We start from the raw sequence: 12876 nt of genomic DNA, 5'->3' as shown, positions 1-12876 counted from the left end.
CATTGATGGTGTCCAGTACATATGGATCAGATGCAAAAACAGAGCAAATGATGTTCCTGAATCAAGATACACAATTGTTTAATGGCGTTTTTTCATCACATTACAAATTAGCCTGCAAACAAGTTCGATTCATCCGGGGCCCAAGCATCACAAGGGAAACAACAATCGTACCCAATAGCGAACAGAATCAGATTTACGACATGCTGACAGAGGCAAGTTTCATTTCCAACAAGATATGCAAATAACTTTGTTCCACGATTCAGTTCGAACTACACAGACAGAGTAAACAGCGAACTGAAAAAGTCAGAGTTCCATCAAGCTTTGCGGATCTGCAGGCGGCGACAGAGACAGGCGACAGTCGGCAGGACCTAGCCGCCGAATCCGTAGAGGGTGCGGCCCTGGCGCTTGAGCGCGTAGACGACGTCCATGGCGGTGACGGTCTTGCGGCGGGCGTGCTCGGTGTAGGTGACGGCGTCGCGGATGACGTTCTCGAGGAAGATCTTGAGCACGCCGCGGGTCTCCTCGTAGATGAGCCCCGAGATGCGCTTCACGCCGCCCCTCCGCGCCAGCCGCCGGATCGCCGGCTTGGTGATGCCCTGGATGTTGTCGCGCAGCACCTTCCGGTGGCGCTTGGCGCCGCCCTTGCCGAGCCCCTTGCCTCCCTTGCCGCGCCCGGACATGGCTCACGATCTCGAGCTGCGAGCGGATGTGGAATCGGAGGAACGGTGGTGGCTGCTGGTGATGTGATTTGCGTGGAGGGGCGAGGGGCGTTTTAACGGGGACGAGAGGTTGGAGGAGGCATCTGCCTGCCGTTGGATGCGGATGGAGTGGACGGTCGAGATGGCGATCCGGGGGAGGGATGCCGCGGACTGGTGACGTGGCCGAAAGCTTGGACCGGTGGATTGGCGGGCTGGGTCAGAGCTGTGGCGGCAGCCCGAAATTTTTGGGCTGTGGGCGGGGCCGGGTCCAGAACTGCCGTGTCGTGTTCAGATTAAACCCGTAGGTATCAAAGGCAGAATGTATTGAAAATATTTTTATGGGTCTGTGGGATTTTCTCTATCGAAATGAGAATGGTTGTCTTCAGTTAGTCTGCAAGGAACTGACTTTTTTATGGTATTCCAAACCCAGAAACAAGATAAGTCACTAATTCACTGTGAATATCAATTCAACTTGAATACCTGCTGCATTGCCGTAGCATGTCCTCCAATGACAGATTCTCATTCCTTCATACGAACTGTTTTGGAGATCTGAATATAATATACAAGAAACCTGCTCGAATGCAATGCATCACTGTTATTCTCTTTCTTTCCTTCGTACGTATCATATAAGCATACGTATCATAAGCAAACGTATCATAAGAAACAAAGTTTATAGATACCGACCTAAGATCTCATCCCCCCCCCCCCGCCCTGTGCGGGCGACTCGGGCGGCCCCCCAACCCTAGCTAGTGTCGCCGCCGTCCATCCTCTCTCTACCGCTGCCGGAGGACGTCGTGGGGCAAAGCCGCGCGGCTGACACCAGCGGCAGGGATCCTCCTCGCATCAACGGGCGGCACTCGGGCACGACGGGGGGTCACTTGTTGGCCGGCGCGTCGATCTGCGAGCGGGGCCTAGTCCCGGCGGCTTATGGCTTCAGCGGCGGCGGCGTGGGGCTACGCGCGCGGGCGCAGAGCTGCTAGTGGGTGGATTTGGGCGGCGGCTTGGGGGCGCGGTGCCTCGGGCGGGGGACTGCTCGCTGGCTCGGCTGCGGCGTCCCGTGGCTGGCGGCGCTGGTGTGGAGGTTGGGGCACGCGCGGCTGGACGGGTGACGCGCCGTGCGCGGCCGGTGCTGGCCCTGCTGCCCCGTGTTGCTCCAGATTTGGCGGGCCGCGGCGTTTCTCATGCACCCCTCCTCTCGTTCGCGACTGTGCCGTGTTGGTCCTTATGCAAGCTCTTGTTCTGGGCAGTCCTGCTTGTACGGGGGAAGGGGAGGTGGAGGGAGTCCCAGGATCCACGGCGACGGGCTCTGCTCCTTTTCGTGGTAAGTTGGGGGTGCTCTGCTCCCCTCTTGTGGCCTGCGTCGGTGGCCGGAGGTGTGCCAGGTCTTGGATCTCAGGCGATTTGGTCGTGTTTGGCTCCTGGAGAAATCCTTGCAAAAAAATGTTGTTGATGCCGGTGATGGCGGCTGTCGGTGTCAAAACCGGCGGATCTCGGGTAGGGGGTCCCGAACTGTGCGTCTAAGGCGGATGGTAACAGGAGACAGGGAACACGATGTTTTACCCATGTTCGGGCCCTCTTGATGGAGGTAAAATCCTACGTCCTGCTTGATTAATATTAATGATATGGGTAGTACAAGAGTAGATCTACCACGAGATCGGAGAGGCTAAACCCTAGAAGCTAGCCTATGGTATGATTGTATGTTGTCCTACGGACTAAAACCCTCCGGTTTATATAGACACCGGTTATGTTAGGGTTACACAAGGTCGGTTACAAAGGGGGAGATACACATATCCGTATTGCCTAGCTTGCCTTCCACGCCAAGTAGAGTCCCATCCGGACACGAGACGAAGTCTTCAATCTTGTATCTTCATAGTCTAACAGTCCGGCCCATGGAGATAGCCCGGCTGTCCGGAGACCCCCTAATTCAGGACTCCCACAGTAGCCCCTGAACCAGGCTTTCAATGACGATGAGTCCGACGCGCAGTATTGTCTTCAGCATTGCAAGGCGGGTTCCTCCTCCGAATATACCACGGAAGAATTCGAATATAAGGATAGTGTCCGACCCTGCAAAATAAATTCCACATACCACCGTAGAGAGAATAATATTTCCACAAATCCAATTTGAAAACTTGTTTTGGCAATGACATTATGTCATGGCCTCGTGATTATTCGAACCGTTTCCTTTAACTAGCCCCGCACATAACGCGAGGCAGTTTTTAGACACGTCTTGTCAAAGCAGAGATCATGTCCCCTTAACACGGGATTCTCATCAATATGGGTGTGGGTAACCCAACCGCGCCATCGATTACGGCGCTTGGGGGATAAGCGAGTTTTACCAGGCTAGTGGGGACGCTTAGTTTCGTCCGCCCATATAAAGGGATAAGGATTTACCTTTTCTTCCACGCCTTCTTCCTCCTTTGCTCATCCACCTTCGCACACTCGAGCTCCAGCGCCCAAGTTCGCATTTCCCACCTCGACCTTCTCCAACCATGTCCGGAGCGGGAGGCAGGTGGATGGTCTCCTCTGTCACGGAGGGACACGTCAAGAAGCTGAGGAGAGCCGGATACTTGCCCGACGACATCGCGCTCCGGCTCCCAGAGGAGGGGCAGCTCATCCTCACTCCCAGGCCCCATGAGAGGGTAGTGTTCCTCACCCATTTCCTCTGCGGACTAGGATTTCCTCTTCACCCATTTGTCCGGGGGCTCATGTTCTACTACGGCCTGGATTTCCACGATCTGGACCCGAACTTCATCCTCAACATCTCGGCGTTTATCGTCATGTGCGAGGCCTTCCTCCGCATCAAGCCCCACTTCGGCTTATGGTTGAAGACCTTCGATGTCAAGCCGAAGGTAGTGGGCGGCCGCCAGGCAGAGTGCAGAGGCGCCATGGTGGGCAAGATGCCCAACGTTACATGGCTCGAGGGCTCCTTCGTGGGGACCATAAAGGGGTGGCAATCGGGGTGGTTCTACATCACCGAGCCGCGTGACCCTGCATGGGCAGCGGCCCTCGAGTTCCGATATGGCATCTCCACGCGGCTCACCTCCTGGAAAGAGAAGGGCCTGTCCTGGGGTAGTTCGGAAGAGCTGACCGGACTCCAAACATGTATTCAAAACATGGTGAACAAGAAGCTCAAACTCATCAACGTAGTCCAGGTCATGCTCGTCCGCCGGATCCTCCCATGTCAACAATGGGCCTTCAACTTGTGGGAGTTCGACCCGGCCCAGCACCAAACTCTGAACAGGCTCTTCGATACAACACACGGGAATGCCTGGAAGGTGCTATTCAAGGGCGCCGAGGTTCCTCCCCCTACTACCGAGGATCGCGGATTCTGCGCGAAGCGCCAAGCCAGCGCGGTAAGCTGTTTTACCTCTTACAGGGTACTTGTTTTTCATAGTTCAACTCTATGCGGGATCTAAGCTCCCGTTCCTTTGACAGGACTGGCAGGAAATGGCCGGACAGATCGACTGTCCGTCTCCCTTACCCCGAAGGCCCAGCAAACGCTCTCCTGACGGAGATGCTGACTCCGGCTCCTTACAAGGTGCCAGAGAAGACCAAGAAGGCCAAGGGAACCCGAAAGAGTTCCCGGCGCCAGGTGTTATCGGACTCATCGTCCGATGACTCTGCGACACACTCCTCCCCCGAAGACGAGGAAGAAGAAGAAGATGCTCCCCCTCCAGTTGGGGGAGATAAGAAAAGGAAGGCCACCCCAACTGGGGGGGGGGGGCAAAGGGTTCAAGAAGGGAAGGACTCTCCTTCCGGACAGTTCCACCGCCGCCGACGAAGGCGAAGACGAGTGGTTGCCCAGGGCCAAGCCCCTGGGGAGATCGTAAGTATTCGGATACCGGAGTAACTCATAGCATTCCTTTGTCGCACTGCTTTCCCTAACGCCGAACATGATTATGCAGGCCGCCACGAGCTAGTATCGATGTATCATCGGACGGCTCCCTGGGCTCATCGGATATGGATAGCAATCCACTTCCGACCGCCACCTCCCCTTGCCCTGCGGATGACGCTGAGGTATTGTCTCAAGAGACACCAGGACGAGGGGAGACAGTCCCGAAGGCGCCTCAAGGCGACCGTCCGGACTTCGGGGGCAGAGGGAACGAGGCCCCTGAGGGCCCCGAGTTCGGCCCTCAGCCGAACACCGCGTCGGAACCTCCAGTGGTTCCGGACTCGGGTAGGCGGCCTCCTTCCAAGAGGGGCAAGACGCCTGTGCCAGTGACCTCTGTCCATCCAGAGGCGCCAGACAGTCTGCTGGAAGTGCTTCGCAACGCTTCCATTGACGAGGAGCACCGTACTATTATGAGTGCGGTGGTCCAGAAGGTTCCGTCCGCCAAGAGCGGATTGACTGAAGCTTGTGCCAGCCTTCTTACATGCTTTGAGGTAAGTGTTAAAATATAGGAAAAATATTGCCGCATAGAAAGTAGCTCCTGATGCTCTGTTCGGTGTTCACAAAGAAAAGCCAAACAGAGGATCAAACAATATCGCAGGAGTCTAATTTAAGTATGTCAATATGTGTATGCAGGCTTCGCTGCTGGCCTCAGCCGCACTAACTGCGGAGGTCGCCTCACTGAAGCAGGACCTCGAGGGGTCCAAGAAAGAGCTCGACCTTGCCAAGAGGCAGCTCGAGGAGAACAAGGATAAGTAATACCCTGTCTATAGATATGTATATATAAAATAAGACGCGGTTGCAAAATGACAGGATCATCGTATGTTTGCCAGGGGCCACGACCGAGGTGACAACCCTGAAGCAAGCGCTAACCAAGGCCGAAGATAAAGCGGCCAAGGAGCGCACCGAGCGGGAAAAGCAAGAGGCTCGTGTGGGCGAGGTGCAGCAAGAGCTCCAGGCTCTCGTGTCGAAGTATGAGGCGTTGGAGCATGACTCGAAGACGTGAGAGTCCGAGCTTGCCGCCGCCCGTGAAAGTGCCAAGAGTGCCAAGGCCGAAGCACAGAAGGCCCTCCAGGAGATTGATGCGATGAGGAAGATAGTAGCGGGTAAGGCATGTTGGAAATATGCCCTAGAGGCAATAATAAATTAGTTATTATTATATTTCCTTGTTCATGATAATCATTTATTATCCATGCTAGAATTGTATTGATAGGAAACTCAGATACATGTGTGGATACATAGACAACACCATGTCCCTAGTAAGCCTCTAGTTGACTAGCTCGTTGATCAATAGATGGTTACGGTTTCCTGACCATGGACATTGGATGTCATTGATAACGGGATCACATCATTAGGAGAATGATGTGATGGACAAAGACCCAATCCTAAGCCTAGCACAAGATCATGTAGTTTGTATGCTAAAGCTTTTCTAATGTCAAGTATCATTTCCTTAGACCATGAGATTGTGCAACTCCCGGATACCGTAGGAGTGCTTTGGGTGTGCCAAACGTCACAACGTAACTGGGTGGCTATAAAGGTACACTACAGGTATCTCCGAAAGTGTCTGTTGGGTTGGCACGAATCGAGACTAGGATTTGTCACTCCATGTAAACGGAGAGGTATCTCTGGGCCCACTCGGTAGGACATCATCATAATGTGCACAATGTGATCAAGGAGTTGATCACGGGATGATGTGTTACGAAACTAGTAAAGAGACTTGCCGGTAACGAGATTGAACAAAGTCACGGGATACCGATGATCGAATCTCGGGCAAGTATCGTATCGCTAGACAAAGGGAATTGTATACGGGATTGATTAAGTCCTTGACATCGTGGTTCATCTGATGAGATCATCGTGGAACATGTGGGAGCCAACATGGGTATCCAGATCCTGCTGTTGGTTATTGACCGGAGAGTCATCTCGGTCATGTCTGCATGTCTCCCGAACCCGTAGGGTCTACACACTTAAGGTTCGGTGACGCTAGGGTTATAGAGATATTAGTATGCGGTAACCCGAAAGTTGTTCGGAGTCCCGGATGAGATCCCGGACGTCACGAGGAGTTCCGGAATGGTCCGGAGGTAAAGATTTATATATGGGAAGTCTTGTTTTGGTCGCCGGAAAAGTTTCGCGCATTATCGGTATTGTACCGGGAGTGCCGAAAGGGGTCCGGGGGTCCACCAAGGGGGTCCACCTGCCCCGGGGGGGCACATGGGCTGTAGGGGTGTGCGCCTTGGCCTATATGGGCCAAGGGCACCAGCCCCAAGAGGCCCATGCGCCAAGAGATAAGGGAAAGAAAGAGTCCTAAAGGGGGAAGGCACCTCCTAGGTGCCTTGGGGAGGATGGACTCCTCCCTGGCCGCACCCTTCCTTGGAGGAAGGGCCAAGGCTGCGCCCCCCCTCTCCCTTGGCCCTATATATAGTGGGGGAAGGGAGGGAAGCCGCACCTAAGCCCTGGCGCCTCCCTCTCCCTCCCATGACACATCTCCCTCCTCCCGCAGCGCTTGGCGAAGCCCTGTTGGAATCCCGCTACTTCCACCACCACGCCGTCGTGCTGCTGGATCTCCATCAACCTCTCCTTCCCCCTTGCTGGATCAAGAAGGAGGAGACGTCGCTGCTCCGTACGTGTGTTGAACGCGGAGGTGCCGTCCGTTCGGCGCTAGGATCATCGGTGATTTGGATCACGACGAGTACGACTCCATCAACCCCGTTCTCTTGAACGCTTCCGCGCGCGATCTACAAGGGTATGTATCCCTCCTCCCTCGTTGCTAGATGACTCCATAGATAGATCTTGGTGACACGTAGGAAAATTTTGAATTTATGCTACGTTCCCCAACAGTGGCATCATGAGCTAGGTCTATGCGTAGTTTCTATGCACGAGTAGAACACAAAGTAGTTGTGGGCGTTGATTTTGTTCAATATGCTTACCGTTACTAGTCCAATCTTGATTCGGTGGCATTGTGGGATGAAGCGGCCCGGACCGACCTTACACGTACTCTTACGTGAGACTGGTTCCACCGACTGACATGCACTAGTTGCATAAGGTGGCTAGCGGGTGTCTGTTTCTCCCACTTTAGTCGGAACGGATTCGATGAAAAGGGTCCTTATGAAGGGTAAATAGCAATTGGCATATCACGTTGTGGTTTTTGCGTAGGTAAGAAACGTTCTTGCTAGAAACCCATAGCAGCCACGTAAAACATGCAAACAACAATTAGAGGACGTCTAACTTGTTTTTGCAGGGTATGCTATGTGATGTGATATGGCCAAAAGGATGTGATGAATGATATATGTGATGTATGAGATTGATCATGTTCTTGTAATAGGAATCACGACTTGCATGTCGATGAGTATGACAACCGGCAGGAGCCATAGGAGTTGTCTTAATTTATTTATGACATGCATGTCAACATAAACGTCATGTAATTACTTTACTTTATTGCTAACCGTTAGCTGTAGTAGTAGAAGTAATAGTTGACGAGACAACTTCATGAAGACACGATGATAGAGATCATGATGATGGAGATCATGGTGTCATGCCGGTGACGATGATGATCATGGAGCCCCGAAGATGAAGATCAAAAGGAGCAATATGATATTGGCCATATCATGTCACTATTTGATTGCATGTGATGTTTATCATGTTTATACATCTTATTTGCTTAGAACGACGGTAGTAAATAAGATGATCCCTCACTAAAATTTCAAGAAGGTGTTCCCCCTAACTATCCGTTGCAAAAGTTCGTCGTTTCGAAGCACCACGTGATGATCGGGTGTGATAGATTCTTACGTTCGAATACAACGGGTGTTGACGAGCCTAGCATGTACAGACATGGCCTCGGAACACATGCGAAATACTTAGGTTAACTTGACGAGCCTAGGATGTACAGACATGGCCTCGGAACACAAGAGACCGAAAGGTCGAGCATGAGTCGTATGGTAGATACGATCAACATGAAGATGTTCACCGATGTTGACTAGTCCGTCTCACATGATGATCGGACACGACCTAGTTGACTCAGATCATGTAATCACTTAGATGACTAGAGGGATGTCTATCTGAGTGGGAGTTCACAAGATGAACTTAATTATCCTGAACATAGTCAAAAGGTCTTCGCAAATTATGTTGTAGCTCGCGCTTCAGTTCTACTGTTTAGATATGTTCCTAGAGAAAATTTAGTTGAAAGTTGATAGTAGTAATTATGCGGACTAGGTCCGTAAACTAAGGTTTGTCCTCATTGCTTCATAGAAGGCTTATGTCCTTAATGCACCGCTCAGTGTGCTGAACCTCGAACGTTGTCTATGGATGTTGCGAACATCTAACATACACATTTTGATAACTACGTGATAGTTCAGTTAAACGGCTTAGAGTTGAGGCACCGAAGACGTTTTGAAACGTCGCGAAACATATGAGATGTTTCGAGGGCTGAAATTGGGATTTCAGGCTCGTGCCCACGTCAAGAGGTATAAGACCTCCGACGATTTTCTTAGCCTGCAAACTAAGGAAGAAAAGCTCAATTGTTGAAATCTGAGCACAACAATCGCTTGAATCGAGTGGGAGTTGATCTTCCAGATGAAATAGTGATGGTTCTCCAAAGTCATTACCACCAAGCTGCTTGAGCTTCGTGATGAACTATAATATATCAGGGACATATATGATGATCCTTGAGATATTCGCGATGTTTGACACCACAAAAGTAGAGATCAAGAAGGAGCATCAATTGTTGATGGTTGGTGAAACCACTAGTTTCAAGAAGGGCAAGGGAAAAAAGGGATGCTTCATGAAACGGCAAATCAGCTGCTGCTGTAGTGAAGAAACCCAAGGTTGAACCCAAACCCGAGACTAAGTGCTTCTGTAATAAAGGGAACAGCCACTGGAGCAGAATTACCCTAGATACTTGGTAGATAAGAAGGCTGGCAAGGTCGATAGAAGTATATTGGATGTATTATGTTAATGTGTACTTTACTAGTACTCCTAGTAGCACCAGGGTATTAGATACCGGTTCGGTTGCTAAGTGTTAGTAACTCGAAATAAAAGCTACGGAATAAACGGAGACTAGCTAAAGGTGAGATGACGATATGTGTTGGAAGTATTTCCAAGGTTGATCAAATATCGTACGCTCCCTCTACCATCGAGATTGGTGTTTGCGTTGAGCACAGACATGATTGGATTATGTCTATCGCAATACGGTTATTCATTTAAAGAGAATAATGGTTACTCTGTTTATTTGAATAATACCTTCAATGGTCTTACACCTAAAATGAATGGTTTATTGAATCTCGATCGTAGTGATACACATGTTCATGCCAAAAGATAGTAATGATAGTACCACCTACTTGTGGCACTGCCACGTAAGTCATATCGGTATGAAACGCATGAAGAAGCTCCATGTTGATGGATCTTTGGGCTCACTCATTTTGAAAGGTTTGAGACATGCGAACCATGTCTATTGGTGTATATGCATGAAGAAACTCCATGCAAATGGACCGTTTGGACTCACTTGATTTTGAATCACTTGAGACATGCAAATCATACCACATGGGCAAGATGACTGAAAGCCTCGAACTAGAAAGCAACTTGTTGGAAGTAATACATTTTGATGTGTGCAATCCAATGAGTGTTGAGGCATGTAGTGGATATCGTTATGTTCTTACTTCACAGATGATTTGAGTAGATGTTGAGTATATTTACTTGATGAATCACGAGTCTGAATTATTGAAAGGTTCAAGTAATTTCAGGGTGAAGTTGAAAGATCGTCGTGACAAGAGGATAAAATATCTATGATATGATCATAGAGATGAATATCTGAATTACGAGTTTGGCACAGAATTAAGACATTGTGGACATTGTTTCACAACTAATACAGCCTGGAACACCATAGTGTGATGGTGTGTCCGAACATCATAACTGCACCCTATTGGATATGATGCATACCATGATGTCTCTTATCGAATTACCACGATAGTTTATGGGTTAGGCATTAAAGACAACCACATTCACTTTAAATAGGGCACCACGTAATTCCGATGAGATTACACCATATGAACTATGGTTTAGAGAAACCTAAGCTGTCATTTCTTAGAAGTTTGGGGCTGCGACGCTTATGTGAAAAAAAATTCAGGCTGATAAGCTCGAACCCAAAGCGGATAAATGCATCTTCATAGGACACCCAAAACAGTTGGGTATACCTCCTGTCTCAGATCCGAAAGCAATAAGGGATTGTTTCTAGAATCGGGTCCTTTCTCGAGGAAAAGTTTCTCTCGAAAGAATTGAGTGGGAGGATGGCGGAGACTTGATGAGGTTATTGAACCGTCTCTTCAACTAGTGTGTGGCAGGGCACATGAGTTGTTCCTGTGGCACCTACACCAATTGAAGTGGAAGCTTATGATAGTGATCATGAAACTTCAGATCAAGTCACTACCATGAACCTACGAGCTATGGAGAAGCGATGGTGGGCCCGGATTCCGATAAATGGCTCGAGGCCATAAAATCCGAGAGAGGATCCATGTATGAAAACAAAGTGTAGACTTTGGCAGAATGGCTCGATGGTCGTAAGGCTATTGAGTATTGATGGATTTTAAAAGGAAGACGGACAATGATGGTAGGTATCACCATTAAGAAAGCTCGACTTATTGTTAAGATGTTTTCTGACAAGTTCAAGGAGTTGACTGCGATGAGACTTTCTCATTCGTAGCGATGCTAAGAGTCTGTTGGAATTATATTAGCAATTACTGCATTATTTGTGAAATCTTGCAGATAGGATGCCAAAAAACCATTGTTTCCTCGACGATTTTTGAGGAAAGGTTGTATGTGATACAACCGGAAGGTTTTGTTAATCCTGAAAGATGCTAATAAGTATGCAAAGCTCCAGCAATCCTTCTAAGGACTGGAGTAAGCATCTCGGAGTTGGAATATATGCTTTGATAAGATGATCAAAGTTTTGGGTGTATACAAAGTTTATGAGAAACTTGTATTTCCAAAGAAGTGAGTGGGAGCACTATAGAATTTCTGATAAATATATGTTGACATATTGTTGATGAGAAATGACGTAGAATTTCTGGAAAGCATATAGGGTTATTTGGAAAGTATTTTTCAATGGAAAGCCTGGATTAAGCTACTTGAACATTGAGCATCAAGATCTATAAGGATAGATCAAAACGCTTAATGGTACTTTCAAATGAGCACATACCTTGACATGATCTTGAAGGTGTTCAAGATGGACCAGTCAAAGAAGGAGTTCTTGCTTGAGTTGTAAGGTATGAAGTTAAGACTTAAAGCTCGACCATGGCAGAAGAAAGAGGAAGGACGAAGGTCGTCCCCTATGCTTTTGTCATAGGCTCTATACGGTATGCCATGCTGAGTACCGCACCTGATGTGTGCCTTGCCATGAGTCAGTCAAGGGGTACAAGAGTGATCCAAGAATGGATCACAAGACAGCGGTCAAAGTTATCCTTAGTAACTAGTGGACTAAGGAATTTTCTCGATTATGGAGGTGGTAAAAGAGTTCGTCGTAAAGGGTTACGTCGATGCAAGCTTAACACCTATCCGGATAGCTCTGAGTAGAGATACCGGATACGTATAATGGAGCAACAATTTAGAATAGCTCCAAGTAGAACAGTTATTTGTAATGGCTCCAAATATAGCGTAGTAGCTGCATCTACAAGATGACATAGAGATTTGTGAAGTACATACGGATCTGAAAGATTCAGACCCGTTGACTATAACATCTCTCACAAGCATAACATGTTCAAACCCAGAACTCATCGAGTGTTAATCACATGGTAATGTGAACTAGATTATTGACTCTAGTAACTCTTTGGGTGTTAGTCACATGGGGATGTGACCTTGAGTGTTAATCACATATCGATGTGAACTGGATTATTGACTCTAGTGCAAGTGGGAGACTGTTGGAAATATGCCCTAGAGGCAATAATAAATTAGTTATTATTATATTTCCTTGTTCATGATAATTGTTTATTATCCATGCTAGAATTGTATTGATAGGAAACTCAGATACATGTGTGGATACATAGACAACACCATGTCCCTAGTAAGCCTCTAGTTGACTAGCTCATTGATCAATAGATGGTTACGGTTTCCTGGCCATGGACATTGGATGTCATTGATAACGGGATCACATCATTAGGAGAATGATGTGATGGACAAAGACCCAATCCTAAGCCTAGCACAAGATCATGTAGTTCGTATGCTAAAGCTTTTCAAATGTCAAGTATCATTTCCTTAGACCATGAGATTGTGCAACTCCCGGATACCGTAGGAGTGCTTTGGGTGTGC

At 48.7% G+C, this 12876-nt stretch overlaps 1 protein-coding gene across 1 annotated transcript; it reads right to left on the bottom strand.

Annotated features, from left to right (window-relative positions):
- Positions 1-222: 222 nt before the first annotated feature.
- On the bottom strand, positions 223-740 carry LOC123064961 (histone H4). Its single transcript, XM_044488346.1, has one exon. It carries the CDS (start codon positions 678-680, stop codon positions 369-371), a length of 312 nt encoding a protein of 103 aa, XP_044344281.1. The 5' UTR covers positions 681-740; the 3' UTR covers positions 223-368.
- Between the last annotated feature and the right edge of the window lie 12136 nt (positions 741-12876).

Source organism: Triticum aestivum, chromosome 1A (genome assembly GCF_018294505.1).
Source record: "Triticum aestivum cultivar Chinese Spring chromosome 1A, IWGSC CS RefSeq v2.1, whole genome shotgun sequence".
In the NCBI taxonomy this organism is placed as follows: domain Eukaryota; kingdom Viridiplantae; phylum Streptophyta; class Magnoliopsida; order Poales; family Poaceae; genus Triticum; species Triticum aestivum.
This window is presented reverse-complemented; position numbering and strand designations above follow the sequence as displayed.